We start from the raw sequence: 12818 nt of genomic DNA on the forward strand, positions 1-12818 counted from the left end.
ACTCTAATAAACGAAAGTGTCTTTGGAGCACGTTGGATGCAATTCGTCTTTTACATGTCACCTGTCACCCGCATCGAAAATGTCACTTTTAATTGTTTTTTTGAGCCTATTTTTAAGAAAACAATAAGCGTTAAACGTAAGCTCGCCCCGCATTCGAACTTCTTTGATAGTCACCAATGTTTGTTTACGAATTTGGTTAGAACGTGATTAAGAGCTATCTCTTTCATTTGCTTCTTTGTGTTAAATTTTATTTATTACACATATTTGATTACTTGTATTTTAAATAGCTATTGCCGTACGCTATTAGTGACCGATAGATGCGTATTATCCCTCGATTATGTCATTAAAAGTTTGTTGGCGTTCTATGTTAAGATAATGATGCTTTGTTCTTATCTTAAAAATCTAGGGTCCGGCCTCTGCTCCCCCCACACCCTCCTTCTGTCTTGCCATAAAATATACTTATAGTAATAAAGGAGTTAGAGAAGTCTTAATTAATACTCACTCCGAATCAAAAGGAGTGTCTACTTAGCCATTTGCACACCCCTTAAGAAGTTATTAACTCGATAAGATAGGTAATTTGATTAAACTGCCCCTAATTTAATAGATATTGGGATTTGATCACATATCACTTAAGAGGGGCAAATCTGAAAAAATAAGGTTAATTCTTTCTTGATTTGATAAGTGGCACTCTTTTTTACCCAAAAAAAAAAAATGCTAATTGCACACTCTTTTTGATCCGGAGGGAGTAGTACTACTATTATTCGGAACAGATGTGAAACTCATGTATTTAATTCCTCCATACACTTTTACTTGTTCACAATGAACTTTACACTAATCTATAAAGTGCATATTTTACTATAAATACTCATATATTAGTTGGTGTATAATCTCAATGAACTTGGAAAATGATTTGGAATGAATAGTTAATTAATGTTCACAATAAAACGAGAAAAAAGATATTATTTTTCTTTTAATATGCTATAGTGGATAAGTAAAAGTGAAATTTATTTTTAAAATAGTGGATAAAGAAAAGTGAATGGAGGGAGTATCTAATAAACAAATTAAGATTGAGAATTTGACAGTTGATACCTACGGTCTTACCAGTAGGGGTGTACAAAGCAAATCGACAAAGCGCACCAAACTGATAATTCGAACCAAACTGAGAAAAAAACCCGACTAGTGGTTTGGTTTGACTTGATTTGGTTTAAAAAAAAAAAAAACCGAACACTATTGGTTTGGTTTGGTTTTAACTAAAAAATGTCAAACCGAATCAAAACCAATGCCACATTACATTTATAAAATTTCAAACATATTTTATACATAAAAATATTTATTTATAAATGTTTCTTTAACTTTTTCATAGTTTTTTATCTTTTAAACCCGAGCAAGCCGAAAAAATCGAGAAAACCCGAGGTTGAAAAACCCGATTTTGTTGGTTCGGTTTAGTTTATAGATTTTAAAACTCGATGCAATTGGTCTGGTTTATTTTAAAAAGCCCGAACCAACCCAGGACGAACCCCTACTTACCCTTTTTGGAGAAGAGTTCATTTAGGTAACTGATCATATGTATTACCCTTGGAGCCTTGTTCTAATTTCAAGAACTTTGAAAGATAAGAATTAAACGTATCTGGTGGTTTAGACCACATTATTGTTAGTTGGTACAGACTTAGTGATAACTGTCGACAGAAATCACTTAAGCAAATGATAGCTTTCAATTAATTCACAAGTTTTCTGAAAATTAATTAGTTTTGTAAGTTATGAAATCATAAGATTCATATGAAGCTGTAGCTGATTGAAATCATCACCTGCACACCTTCACAAGTACTTTCTCTAACATATTATGAAGATGCTTAATTATATTATTACAGTACTACTGAACCTTATTTATACTTATATCCTATCCAATACATAATAATTCTCTTCCACAACACTATATATATAGACACACACACACAAACACAAACACACACACACACACATATATATATATCACTCCCCCTCAAGCGAAGCTGGTGAATATAAATTATACATTTATAGTTCTCCATGTGACCTATATATATATAGACACGCACACACACACAAACACACAAACACACACACACACACACACACACATATATATATATATCACTCCCCCTCAAGCGAAGCTGGTGAATATAAATTATACATTTATAGTTCTCCATGTGACCTATAGGCCACGGCTTTTAGCCATGACAGTAGCCACTAATGCTTGAGTGCGGCCCTTCCTGCACCCTACTAATGCATGATGATTTGTGCACCGAGAATTTTTTTTTTTCCTTTTAAAAATTATTCCAAAAATTTTCAATAAAGTTTGCTAAACCTACCTAAGTTAGAAGATGAACCATGTCCTCAATGCATTTCTGTCCAGTTGTTGTAAGTAGAAATTATGCGGAAACAAATAGTGAACATGCAAACTTTTACGCTGACAGTCACCTTCGCTCAAAGGAGTAACCGTTGACTTTTTGTTTTAGTGGGGGTTAGGATACCATTTGCTATTCCTAATGTATATTCGACTTTATAATCACACCACAACGGCATGGCCTTGCGCCCAGTAAACAACGTGACTTGTTTTTGTATGCATTTCCCACTAATTCCAAATTTCTATATAGTGGTTGTCCAATTTATACGATACTTTTCGCTTCCCGATATTCAAACTGTATGAACTTTGACCAATATTTTAAGATGTATTTTTTTATCTAATTGATATGAGCAAAGTTGCAACTTATAGTACTTTTTGTGTAGTTTTCAAATATATAAATTTTAATCTTAATATATTGAGTTAATCTAATCCAACTTAGCTCTAAAGTTTAGTTAAATTGACTTTCGAAAAGCGAAATGTATCACATAAATTGGGACGGAGGGAGTATAAAATTTCTATTGTTATTATGAGAAAATTGATATTGAAAATCATTTAACTATCTACAAGGAACCATATATCATCCTAAAATTTACCATCTACAAGCTAAGGAGCCATGATTTTCGAATATCTGAAACTAGACGGCATTATTTCAGTTTAAACTTAAAAATTCATGCATTTGGTAGTCTTTTCGATTGATACGTTATTTTGTCCCTAGGTGGCATCGATCGATACCATGGTTAAGCTTACAAGAGAAAACATGCATCACTTTTTTGAAAAAGACACAGCCGAAATCGATCACTATATATTCAACATTTCACTCGTTTTGAGCAACCTCATCAATAAAAACTGTACTACAAAGAGCGACTAATTGGAAATATTCGATCCATGGCGGAGGAAATCTTGTTCAAGTGAAGCTAGGCAAGTTTAAGAATGTTAATGCACGGCCAAGGAACGAAGTTAATAATAACTACTATGATATTGGCTCAAGAAGGTGTTTTTCAATTGCTTATGTATTGGATGAAACCGTAGCTATACAAGTCCCAATTAGAACACCAAGAAAAAGCTACCAAGCAAGAAGGAAACTCTGCTTTGACGCCAGGTTACAACCTAGCAATATCTGAATGTACGTAGATGTGATTCAAGAAGGGATTTCAATGGATTTGAAGAATTCAGAACGGCTAAAAGAGATCAAAAACATTAAAATTTCAATGAAAACAAGGCTCTTGGGAAAGAAAAAAAAAAAGTAAAACAGAGAGCTTTTCAGTGTCCAAGATTCAGCAAAAGATGATATCTCAATAGAAGGGCTTTTTCTGAGATTGATAATGGTAGATAGGAAAATAATGCATGATTTAATGAAGGAATTCAAAGATGCAACAGCTTGGAATGTGAAGCAAAAGCACTATCTTTTTCAAGGACTTTGATTTGGCTTATGGCAAAACAAAGCAAACTAGTGCACTCTTTAATTCCCATCCAATCTCTAGTCTTGCTTTATTCTCTTTTTTACATTATTTAAATTTTTTCTTCTGACATGTGAACACTAGAGGATAATAGAAAAACAATACATGAAAGAGAAGAGAGAAAATTAAATTTTGGCAGGATACCTTAATACTAAAATTTTTATTCCTTATCAAAATGTTGGTTTCCACGAGTAAACTGCTGCAATTATATAGTCTTCTTAGTTCTACTTACAACTTTTCAGTAAATAAAGTTGTACCACATGTTTGTGTATTTGGCTCGTGTATCTGTGAGAAGAGTTTTGCTGGTAATTAAAGGCTATTAAAGGTGGTGGTTTGGCATTCAAAAAAGAGCTAGTAGGTTCTAAATTTGATTTTAAACACTTTAAAGGAGTTATCCAGCCAAAAATGAAAAAATTAGTGATTTCAGAGATCAGAACTGCAAATTTTCAGCGTGAAGTTATTTAAATGTTTAAAACAACAACAAGCTAAGGGATATTAGCATGAATGCTGAGTGGTATTACTATATTTAGTATTAAGGAAAAGGTAAGAAATATTGATTCCATAAGCTTATTTGGCGCTCCCTATGTTTCACTTTGCACGACTCTATTATTATTTGGGAATAATTATCTAGCTATAAATAAAATAGACATTGAAATAATTAAATAGACAATGAAATTATTTGTACCTCTGGAAGCAACAAGAAATGTTTAAGAAATGATCTCGATTAAGAAAGATTTAGTTATAATCCGCCATGTGAACAACACATATTTAACACAGTTTTTATTGATTGCAACAAACTTGGAGTGGTTAGAACATACCTTATTTTTGCTTAGAATTCCGTTTAGCGCAATCTTAGCCAACACGTCTATTTAAATCCTTATATGAGGTAAAATTCAGTGGGACACAATTCTATTTTGTTTGTTGGCACCTTTATAGCCCACATATGTTAAAAGACTTGCTGAAACTGCCCTTGCACTTATGGGCCTTTCTTTCCATGGTCCATGCACCAATTCGTTGCAAATATTTGCACAAATAAGATCATTTTGTTGGGAGTATTTACAAACTTTGCAGATAGACTCACGGATAGACATTCTCCTTCTTCCTCCCCTTGTGTGACTTAGCTAAAATTTTAATCTATTTTAAGTGAGAATTTTCTGCATATCTCTGCGCTGTTGAACAATTAAACAACAGACGCAAGTTTAGTGGTGTGAACAATTTAACAGTATAGGCAAGTTTTTTTCCAATACGACAAGACTTCATGTGAACAATTTAACAAAAGTAGAATGCGGATAATACCTAATTTTGTTAATATGGCAAAACTCATGAACAATTGAACATCATATGCAAGTTTTGTCATTCTGACAAGACTTATGAACAATATTAATAAGATAAGTAAAACAAAGATAGTGCCTAGTCTTGCGGTCTGTCAAAACTTGTGAACAATTTAACAACAAATGTAATCCTTCTGTTTCAATTTATAGACTTTCCTTTTTTATTCGTCTAAAAAAGAATGATACATTTAGGGCTGGGCATAAAATACCGAAAACCGAATTACCAAACCGAACCGAACCGGCTATTTCAGTATTTCGGTAATTCGATATTCGGTACTGAAATATAAAATTTAGTATTTCGGTTTCGGTATTCGGAATTTACCATTATACCGTTCGGTAATTCGGTAAATATCGAATACCGAAATTAATACCAATACTGTACAGCCTAAAGGAGTAAAGGGCTAAAGGCCCATTGTAAAAACATTTCAAGTCCAGTAGTCCAGCCCAAACATTTTAAGTCCAGTACCTAAAGGAGTAAAAGTCCCAATACTAACACAGTAAATCCCTAACACTTCACCTTCATCGATCAGTTCACTTCACCTTCAGTGCTTCACAGTAAATCCCTAACACTGTATACCCATCGGCCACATCACCCATCAGTTCTACTTCACACAAAATCTCCCCAAGTCTGGTAATTACCTCAGCTCCAACTGCGAAGTGCGAAGTCTCTTTTCTCACATTAGGTTTTTCTCATTCCTTCCTCAAGGAGAAAACAATGGTGAGATTCACTAATTTAATCTTCTTTAATAGTTTCCGTATTGTATTTTTTGGTTTTGTTTTACACTTCCAATGCTTCGTTGTTGTTGTTTTTGGGAGAGAAAGATATGAATGGATAGTATCCATAGCAGTAGTATTTGGGAGAGAAAGAAAGAAAGATATTTGTTAAAATTGTCTCTTTCGTTTCTGGGAAATTAAATGGGTTGAAGATTTTCTCCTTTTTTTGTCTTTTTTCTTTTTGGGTGTGATCAGTTGGGATTTGCTTTCCGGTGAGAAAAATTAAATTAAAGAAAATAAGTTATTCTGTTAAGCCTGAGATTTGGGGGAAAATATCCTTCTTTTTTGATTAATTTGTTTTCCTAATTGGTCATCAGTAGCTGTAATGGGAATTCAAATTTACTCATTTAGATGTTTAACATGGAAGTAAGCTCTGATTGTGTGTGTATTAGATGATTCATAATAATTTTGAATTGATTTAACTTGGGGGTTCGTCCATGTATGTTGTATTCACTAGTTTGGATTAAGGATTCATCCTGTTGGCCTACTTTACATCTTGTCTCGTGTTTTCCAGGAGTCTTTTTTAGTTTATTTAGAGATTTGTATGTCAACAAATTATGGAATAGTGGAACAAAACATGCCCAAATATAACATAATGGATAAAGATGATTCATATCGTTGATCCGAACTAGTTTAGGAGTGAGGCTTAGTAGTCGTTGTTGTTGGTTTCCATGATATAGTCAATTAGTCGAGAGAGATTGATCCTGATGTGCCTAAAGAGAGGTAGCAAAGCTCCAGTTTGATATTTTGAGTGTCTTGAAATGGAGTTTGAGTTATCCTGGCTGGATTTTTGTGCGCTGATTACAGTATTTATTTTACTTCAAACAGTTGAAAAAATGTCATGTAGAAAAATTGAACTCTTTATGTTTGGTTGGATTTTCTGTAGTAGTTTATTTTCAGTAAGGCAATGGGTAATACAGATCATAGTTTGGGATGTTGGCATATCCCTAGCACTTACTAAAACAAGTTGCTCGACAAATATTTTTCAGTGAATTAATTTATTCTTAGTAACAAAATCTGTCACATTCATTTGATTGTTATACAGTAGTGTATTACAATCAGTGGCTCTTCCAACTGTTTTAAAGACGTGTGATCATATTCATAGTACAAGCACTCCATGACAGAATCGCACCATGTTGATGATACTGTACATGTATTTAATTTTTCTTGTTCTTAAATGCTCTTTCATGGAAATTACTAGGTCCCTTCTTTATTTCAAGAACCAATATAATGCACTACATGCTACATGACATTTTTTGCAGCAAGCAGAAAACAAGTAAAATAAAGTGACCATGTTATGTTAAGTATAAATGATACTTAATCCCTTGCAATTTATGTCTTATAACATTTGTAATCTCTTCTATGTTTAGATGGAAGATGAAGCAAGTTGAACAGCCAATGTCAGTGGAAGCGCACCTATTACTGAGTCTCTTGATTCAACACCGGAAGTTGAACAACATCCAGTGACTGTGAAGAGGAAAGCTATAGAACCAAGATCTATTGCTTGGCCGCATTATGATAAGCTCATAGAAGATGGAATTAATAAAGCAAAGTGCAAGTATTGTGGTAAAGTTCTCTTAGCTGATGCAACTAAAAATGGAACAAGTGGACTGAATAAACATTTGAAAACTTGTCCTAAAAATCCAAATAAGGTTAACACTTCCAATTCTAAGTACAAACAATCAAATTTAAACTTTCCATTAGAAGGTGAAATGGGTGATGGGGCAACTTGGACTTTTGATCAAGAGGTATCTCGGAGGGCTTTAGTTGAGATGTTAATCCTTGATGAGCTTCCTTTTCGTTTTGTTGAAAAGGAAAGTTTTAAGAAGCTTATGAATAAAACCCAAACTTTATTCCGAGTTCCCTCCCGTAGAACAGTGACTAGGGATTGTTATGTAGTTTTTGGTGAAGAGAGACAAAAGTTTATAAAGTATTTGAAAGAAACATCATCGAGAGTTTGTCTAACCACAGACACATGGACTTCTATACAGATAATAAATTATATGTGTTTGACGACACTTTATTGATAGTGATTGGCTCTTGCATAAACGAATTTTAAACTTTCAGGTTGTTACTAGTCATAAGGGTGACGAAATGGCCCCTTGTATTAGTAAGTGTTTGCTTGATTGGAAATTGGAGAAAATAATCACTATAACTATAGATAATGCTTCTTCTAATGATGTCATGGTGAAAGAGTTACACAAACAAATGGTTAATTGGGCATCTAACATGAAATGTGGTAACCATCTTCACGTGAGATGTATGGCTCTCATTTTGAATCTTATTATGCAAGATGGCATGAAAGAAGTTGGTCCATCTATCAAACATGTTAGGCAAATGGTGAAATATGTTAGACAATCTGCCGCAAGGATTAGAAAATTTGCGGAATGTTGTGAACTAAAAAACATAGACAGTAAGAAGTCATTATGTTTAGATGTTTCGACCCTGTGGAATTCGACCTACTTGATGTTGGATGCCGCATAACATTTTGAGAGTGCATTTGATAGGTTTGATCTTGAAGATGGTGGATTGTCAACTTATCTTGCTACTCATGTTTGTGAAGATGGAAGTATCGCAGGTGTACTTGAAAGTGATGATTGGCAAAAGGTGAGAAACTTGGTAATATTTCTTAAAAGGTTTTATGATCTAACTGAGAAGGTTTCAGGTTCACTTTATGTCACTTTGAAGATATAGTTGAGCTTCACAATCATTTAAGAGAGTGTATGGAAGATGATGATCCTTCTTTGGCAAAAATGGGAGAAAAAATGATAGAAAAGTCTGTCAAGTATTGGGGTGCTCCTGAAAAAATGAATAAGGTGCTTTTTATTGCCTCTATCTTAGATCCTCGTAACAAACTTGAGTATGTTGGCGGCGCATTTGAGGATATGTTTGGAGATGAAAAGGGGAGTGAAATAAAAGATGAAGTGGTGACTTATATGAAATCTATGTTTGAAGAATATGTAGCAAAATTCTCTAATGCATCTCGACGCACATCTTCTCTCTCTGATTCATCGGGTCAGACATCGGATTCATCTAGCTCTAACACTAGCACAAAATCAGCAAAAGTGAGAAATAGGATCCAAATGAAGAGGAACAAACAAGATGGTACAGGTTTGGGTGGTAAGTCGGAGTTGGAAAAGTATCTTAGTGAAGAACTAGAGCCGAATGATGATGAAAATGATGATAAGGATAATTTTGATATCTTATCATGGTGGAAAGCTCATTCTCCTAGATATAAAATTCTTTCCGAGATGGCTCGTGATGTGTTGGCAATTCCTATTTCTAGTGTGGCATCGGAATGTGCATTTAGCACCGGGGGCCGTATTCTTGATTCATTTAGGAGTTCTTTGACTCCGAAATTGGTCCAAGCTGTTATTTGTCTTCAAGATTGGCGTCGAAATGAGCCTTCTCCCGTAAATGTTGAAGAAAATTTTAATGATCTTATGAAACTTGAACTTGGTATGTTTTTCAGTTTTTGTATTTTGTTTTATATATTTTTACCTAGTTTAATTGTTGACACATCTTAAATTCTTTTTAGATATGGTTGATAGCTCAAAAGATTCCCTCGTTCTTGATTTGTAATCGCGAGATGCCTCAGGTGAGATTGAGATTTTGAACTTCAATGCTCTCTGATCCAAAAGCTTATCGTTGAATATTAGTTTCAAACTATTTGCTAAAATTATTATTAATGTAGTTGAATCTATTGCTTTTGTAAGCAGGCGATTTGATACTGTATTAAGAGTTCAGTCCCCTATCTCTCTGCGTATTTTATTGTATCTAGAAGATAAGTAATCGGATTGAAAATAATTAGCCGAATAGATGCTTTGTGCTGAATTTGAGCTAAAATTCTCAGCTGCTTTGCTTATGGCGATGTGTGTTATGCTGTAGCTGTTGAATGCGTTTATGCCTTCTCTAGAAATGAACGAAGGTAGATGACCGAAATCATAGAAATGAAGTCAGTTTCATGACAATAAAGCCACTGTGAAACACCAAATTTTCATCTCATGATGACTGGTTCAAAGAAATACCTGAGCCTCAAAATCTTCTCGTCAACAAGTACATTAGCAGCCTTTGATATCTCTGTGGATAATCCTCCTCTGCACCCCTCGTGAAGATATGCAAGGCCGCTACACCGCCTATAGCAATATTATACCTTATTTGCCAAGTTAGTTTACCCCTGTCACCTGAAAATGTTGCAAACATAATAAAATAAAGTAATTAGTAGTTGCAAACTCATCAAGCTTATGTATTTATTTATACCAGCTAAAAACCATCAATTAACGTCACTAAAGCTGTTACTAGATGAACATATTATATCTTGCAGTAAGAAGATCTGTTCCTGGTCTTGCACCAGCCATTTTTGCTCTATTTTTGTTGTTGGAATGTCTCACCTGGGTGCATAGCCATATTATGGTATTACAATGCGTATCTTTTAATGGTTTTTTAGAAGTGTCCGGAGTCAGTAGAATGATCTTTTAATAAAAATTTTGTTGTCATAACAGTTTTCTTGTGCTTTATTTGTATCCCGTAGACTCTTTTTTGCTTTTTTCTTTTTCCTGCTTGACTGGGTGTTTAGTGTTTGCCTCTTTTGCATACCCTTAAATTGGTTTCTTTCATGGTCACAGATGGTAAATTGGAGTGCACAACTAGAGCTTCCAATTTCTGGACAGGGGGCAGTAGTAGTACAACAGCTTCATAATTTCTCTATCTTTTGTTGTTAGAAGTATTCCAGAATCAGTAGAAAGAGTGGAGGGGTATGGCCTTGTAAGGCTTTTGTTAGCATCGTAAGCGCCTACTGATGAAATCTTGCGAGACATTAGCATTACGTGCAGCTTAACCTCGTAATTATGCAGATTTTGTGTTTCTTTGTAGTGTAGGTACAATTCTGATATACTGGCTTGGTTTTGTAGTGTATAGTTCTCTAACTGTTGGTAACATCTTTGTTAGTTTGGTCCAAAATAGATCAAAGCTTTGAGAACTGAAAAATAGATATGCATCATTCAAAAAAATCACTACAACATTAGGCATCTATAGCTACGAATTCTCAGCTATGAATTTGAAAACCGTGGCCAATACTTAGCAATAGCTACAAAAATAAAAATTTCATGGCTATTTACAATTTCGTAAAATTTCTTAGCTACAAAACTCACATGGCAAAGCTAATTCCTCATTTTTGCTATAGTTGCCAAATATCGTGGCAATAATTGCCCAAATAGCTACGAATTTATTGCTACTATAAAATGTCGTAGCTAAATCACATGTTTTTGCCACGCGTTTGAAGTTATCGTAGCAATAGTAATCTTATAGCCACAAAAAATTACTTGAAACAAAATATTATAGCTAAATAGATATTTTTTCTTCAAGTTATAAAAATTTGTGGCAATAATTACCCAAATAGCTACAAATTTATTGCTACAATTAAATATCGAAGCTAAATCGTATGTTTTTGCCACACATTTGAAGTTACTATAGCCATAATAATCTTATAGCCACAAAAAATACTTGGAAAAAAATATATAACTAAATAGATATATTTTTGCTTCAAGCTATAAAAATACGTGGAAATATCCATCCTAATAGCTACAAGCTTATTGCTACAATAAAATTTCATAACAAATAATATGTTTTTGCCACGTTTTTGAAGTTACTGTGGCAACATTGATCTTTTTAGCGACAAAAATCTGTTTGAAATAAAATAATGTAGTTAAACTGATATTCCTGCTTAAAGTTGTAAAAATCAGTGGCAATAATTAGCTTGACAACTACAAACTTGTTGATAAAAATTTATAGCTAAATATAAGTTTTTGTTACGCAGGTCAAGTTATTATAGCTAAATAGTTTTTGTTATAAAAAAAAGTAGCAATAGTTGGATAACAACTACAATTATTTTTTATGGCAAAATGATATATTCGCAAAATCAAAAAGATAATAAATTTTCATGGTTGAGTTATAACTTTTCTTCATGTACTTGAAGATACTATGATATGATATTATATTATATTATTTTAATCATAACAAATTAATTACATAAATATTTTTCTTTGGTTAAAAAAATCATGACAGCATTTTATCAACAAAAAAAATTAGAGAAATTATTTAGAGTTTTCTTATATCTAAATGCGATTTTTCATAAAAGTACTCATATTATGAAAACTTTAACAATAATTGTAGAGAGATTTATGCATGTGTGGTCCTTAGTTATTTTAAATAAGTGCTTAGAGTAATTTAATATATTTAAACACTTATATTTAAATAAACACTCATATATATACAAAAGAATTTTGTGGTAATTTTAGTGCATTTAGTTTTGACAAATGATCATAAGCTCAGAATACTTAGAGGAGCATGCTAACACTACAAAAAGAAAAATAAATAAATTTACTGATATATGACATTTTGTAGCTAATTATCTAGATAAAATTTTAATTTTGTCACTAATGAAAATAAAAGTATATATAATTAATATAGTTATGAATTTTTGACGAAAAATGAAATTTGTTGCCAATGTTTGCGCTAACATTTAACATGAAATCTCCTTTCTAATAATAATAATAATAATTCAAATTATTTTAAAAAAAACTATGTTTTTTCTAATTATGTAGAATATAAGAATATAGTTTGCTTATATCTAGTGGCCTTAAGAATTAAGAATTTAATACGGTTAATATTTAAGTCCATAAAACAAAAAAAAAAAAAAAAAAAAACACTATGTTGTAATTTTTGTTAAGTTACCTCTGAGTTAAAATTACAATGATTTATATCTAATTAATGTGTAAATAACTAATTATATAAAATTTAAATACCTGTAAGCTCGTGTTTGATTACATTATCTGATTAGTTATATTTATATAATATAGACAAATAAAAAAAGTTACC

General features: G+C 32.7%; 1 protein-coding gene across 1 annotated transcript; it reads left to right on the plus strand.

Moving 5' to 3' along the window:
- The first annotated feature begins 8624 nt into the window (after window positions 1-8624).
- Window positions 8625-9539, plus strand: LOC132069505 (zinc finger BED domain-containing protein RICESLEEPER 1-like). The gene is made up of 2 exons (XM_059462843.1): window positions 8625-9401; window positions 9481-9539. The coding sequence occupies exons 1-2, from the start codon at window positions 8666-8668 to the stop codon at window positions 9522-9524; spliced, it is 780 nt and encodes a 259-aa protein (XP_059318826.1). The 5' UTR covers window positions 8625-8665; the 3' UTR covers window positions 9525-9539.
- The last annotated feature ends 3279 nt before the right edge of the window (window positions 9540-12818 follow it).

Source organism: Lycium ferocissimum, chromosome 9, assembly GCF_029784015.1.
Source record: "Lycium ferocissimum isolate CSIRO_LF1 chromosome 9, AGI_CSIRO_Lferr_CH_V1, whole genome shotgun sequence".
Taxonomy (NCBI): domain Eukaryota; kingdom Viridiplantae; phylum Streptophyta; class Magnoliopsida; order Solanales; family Solanaceae; genus Lycium; species Lycium ferocissimum.

What these genes read in the sequence shown, in the direction of transcription:
- LOC132069505 (XM_059462843.1), top strand. Translation starts at nt 8,666, where the DNA reads ATGGAAGATGATGATCCTTCTTTGGCAAAAATGGGAGAAAAAATGATA. An exon ending in TCTTATGAAACTTGAACTTG is followed by an intron (nt 9,402 to 9,480) that starts GTATGTTTTTCA and finishes AATTCTTTTTAG; the next exon opens with ATATGGTTGATAGCTCAAAA.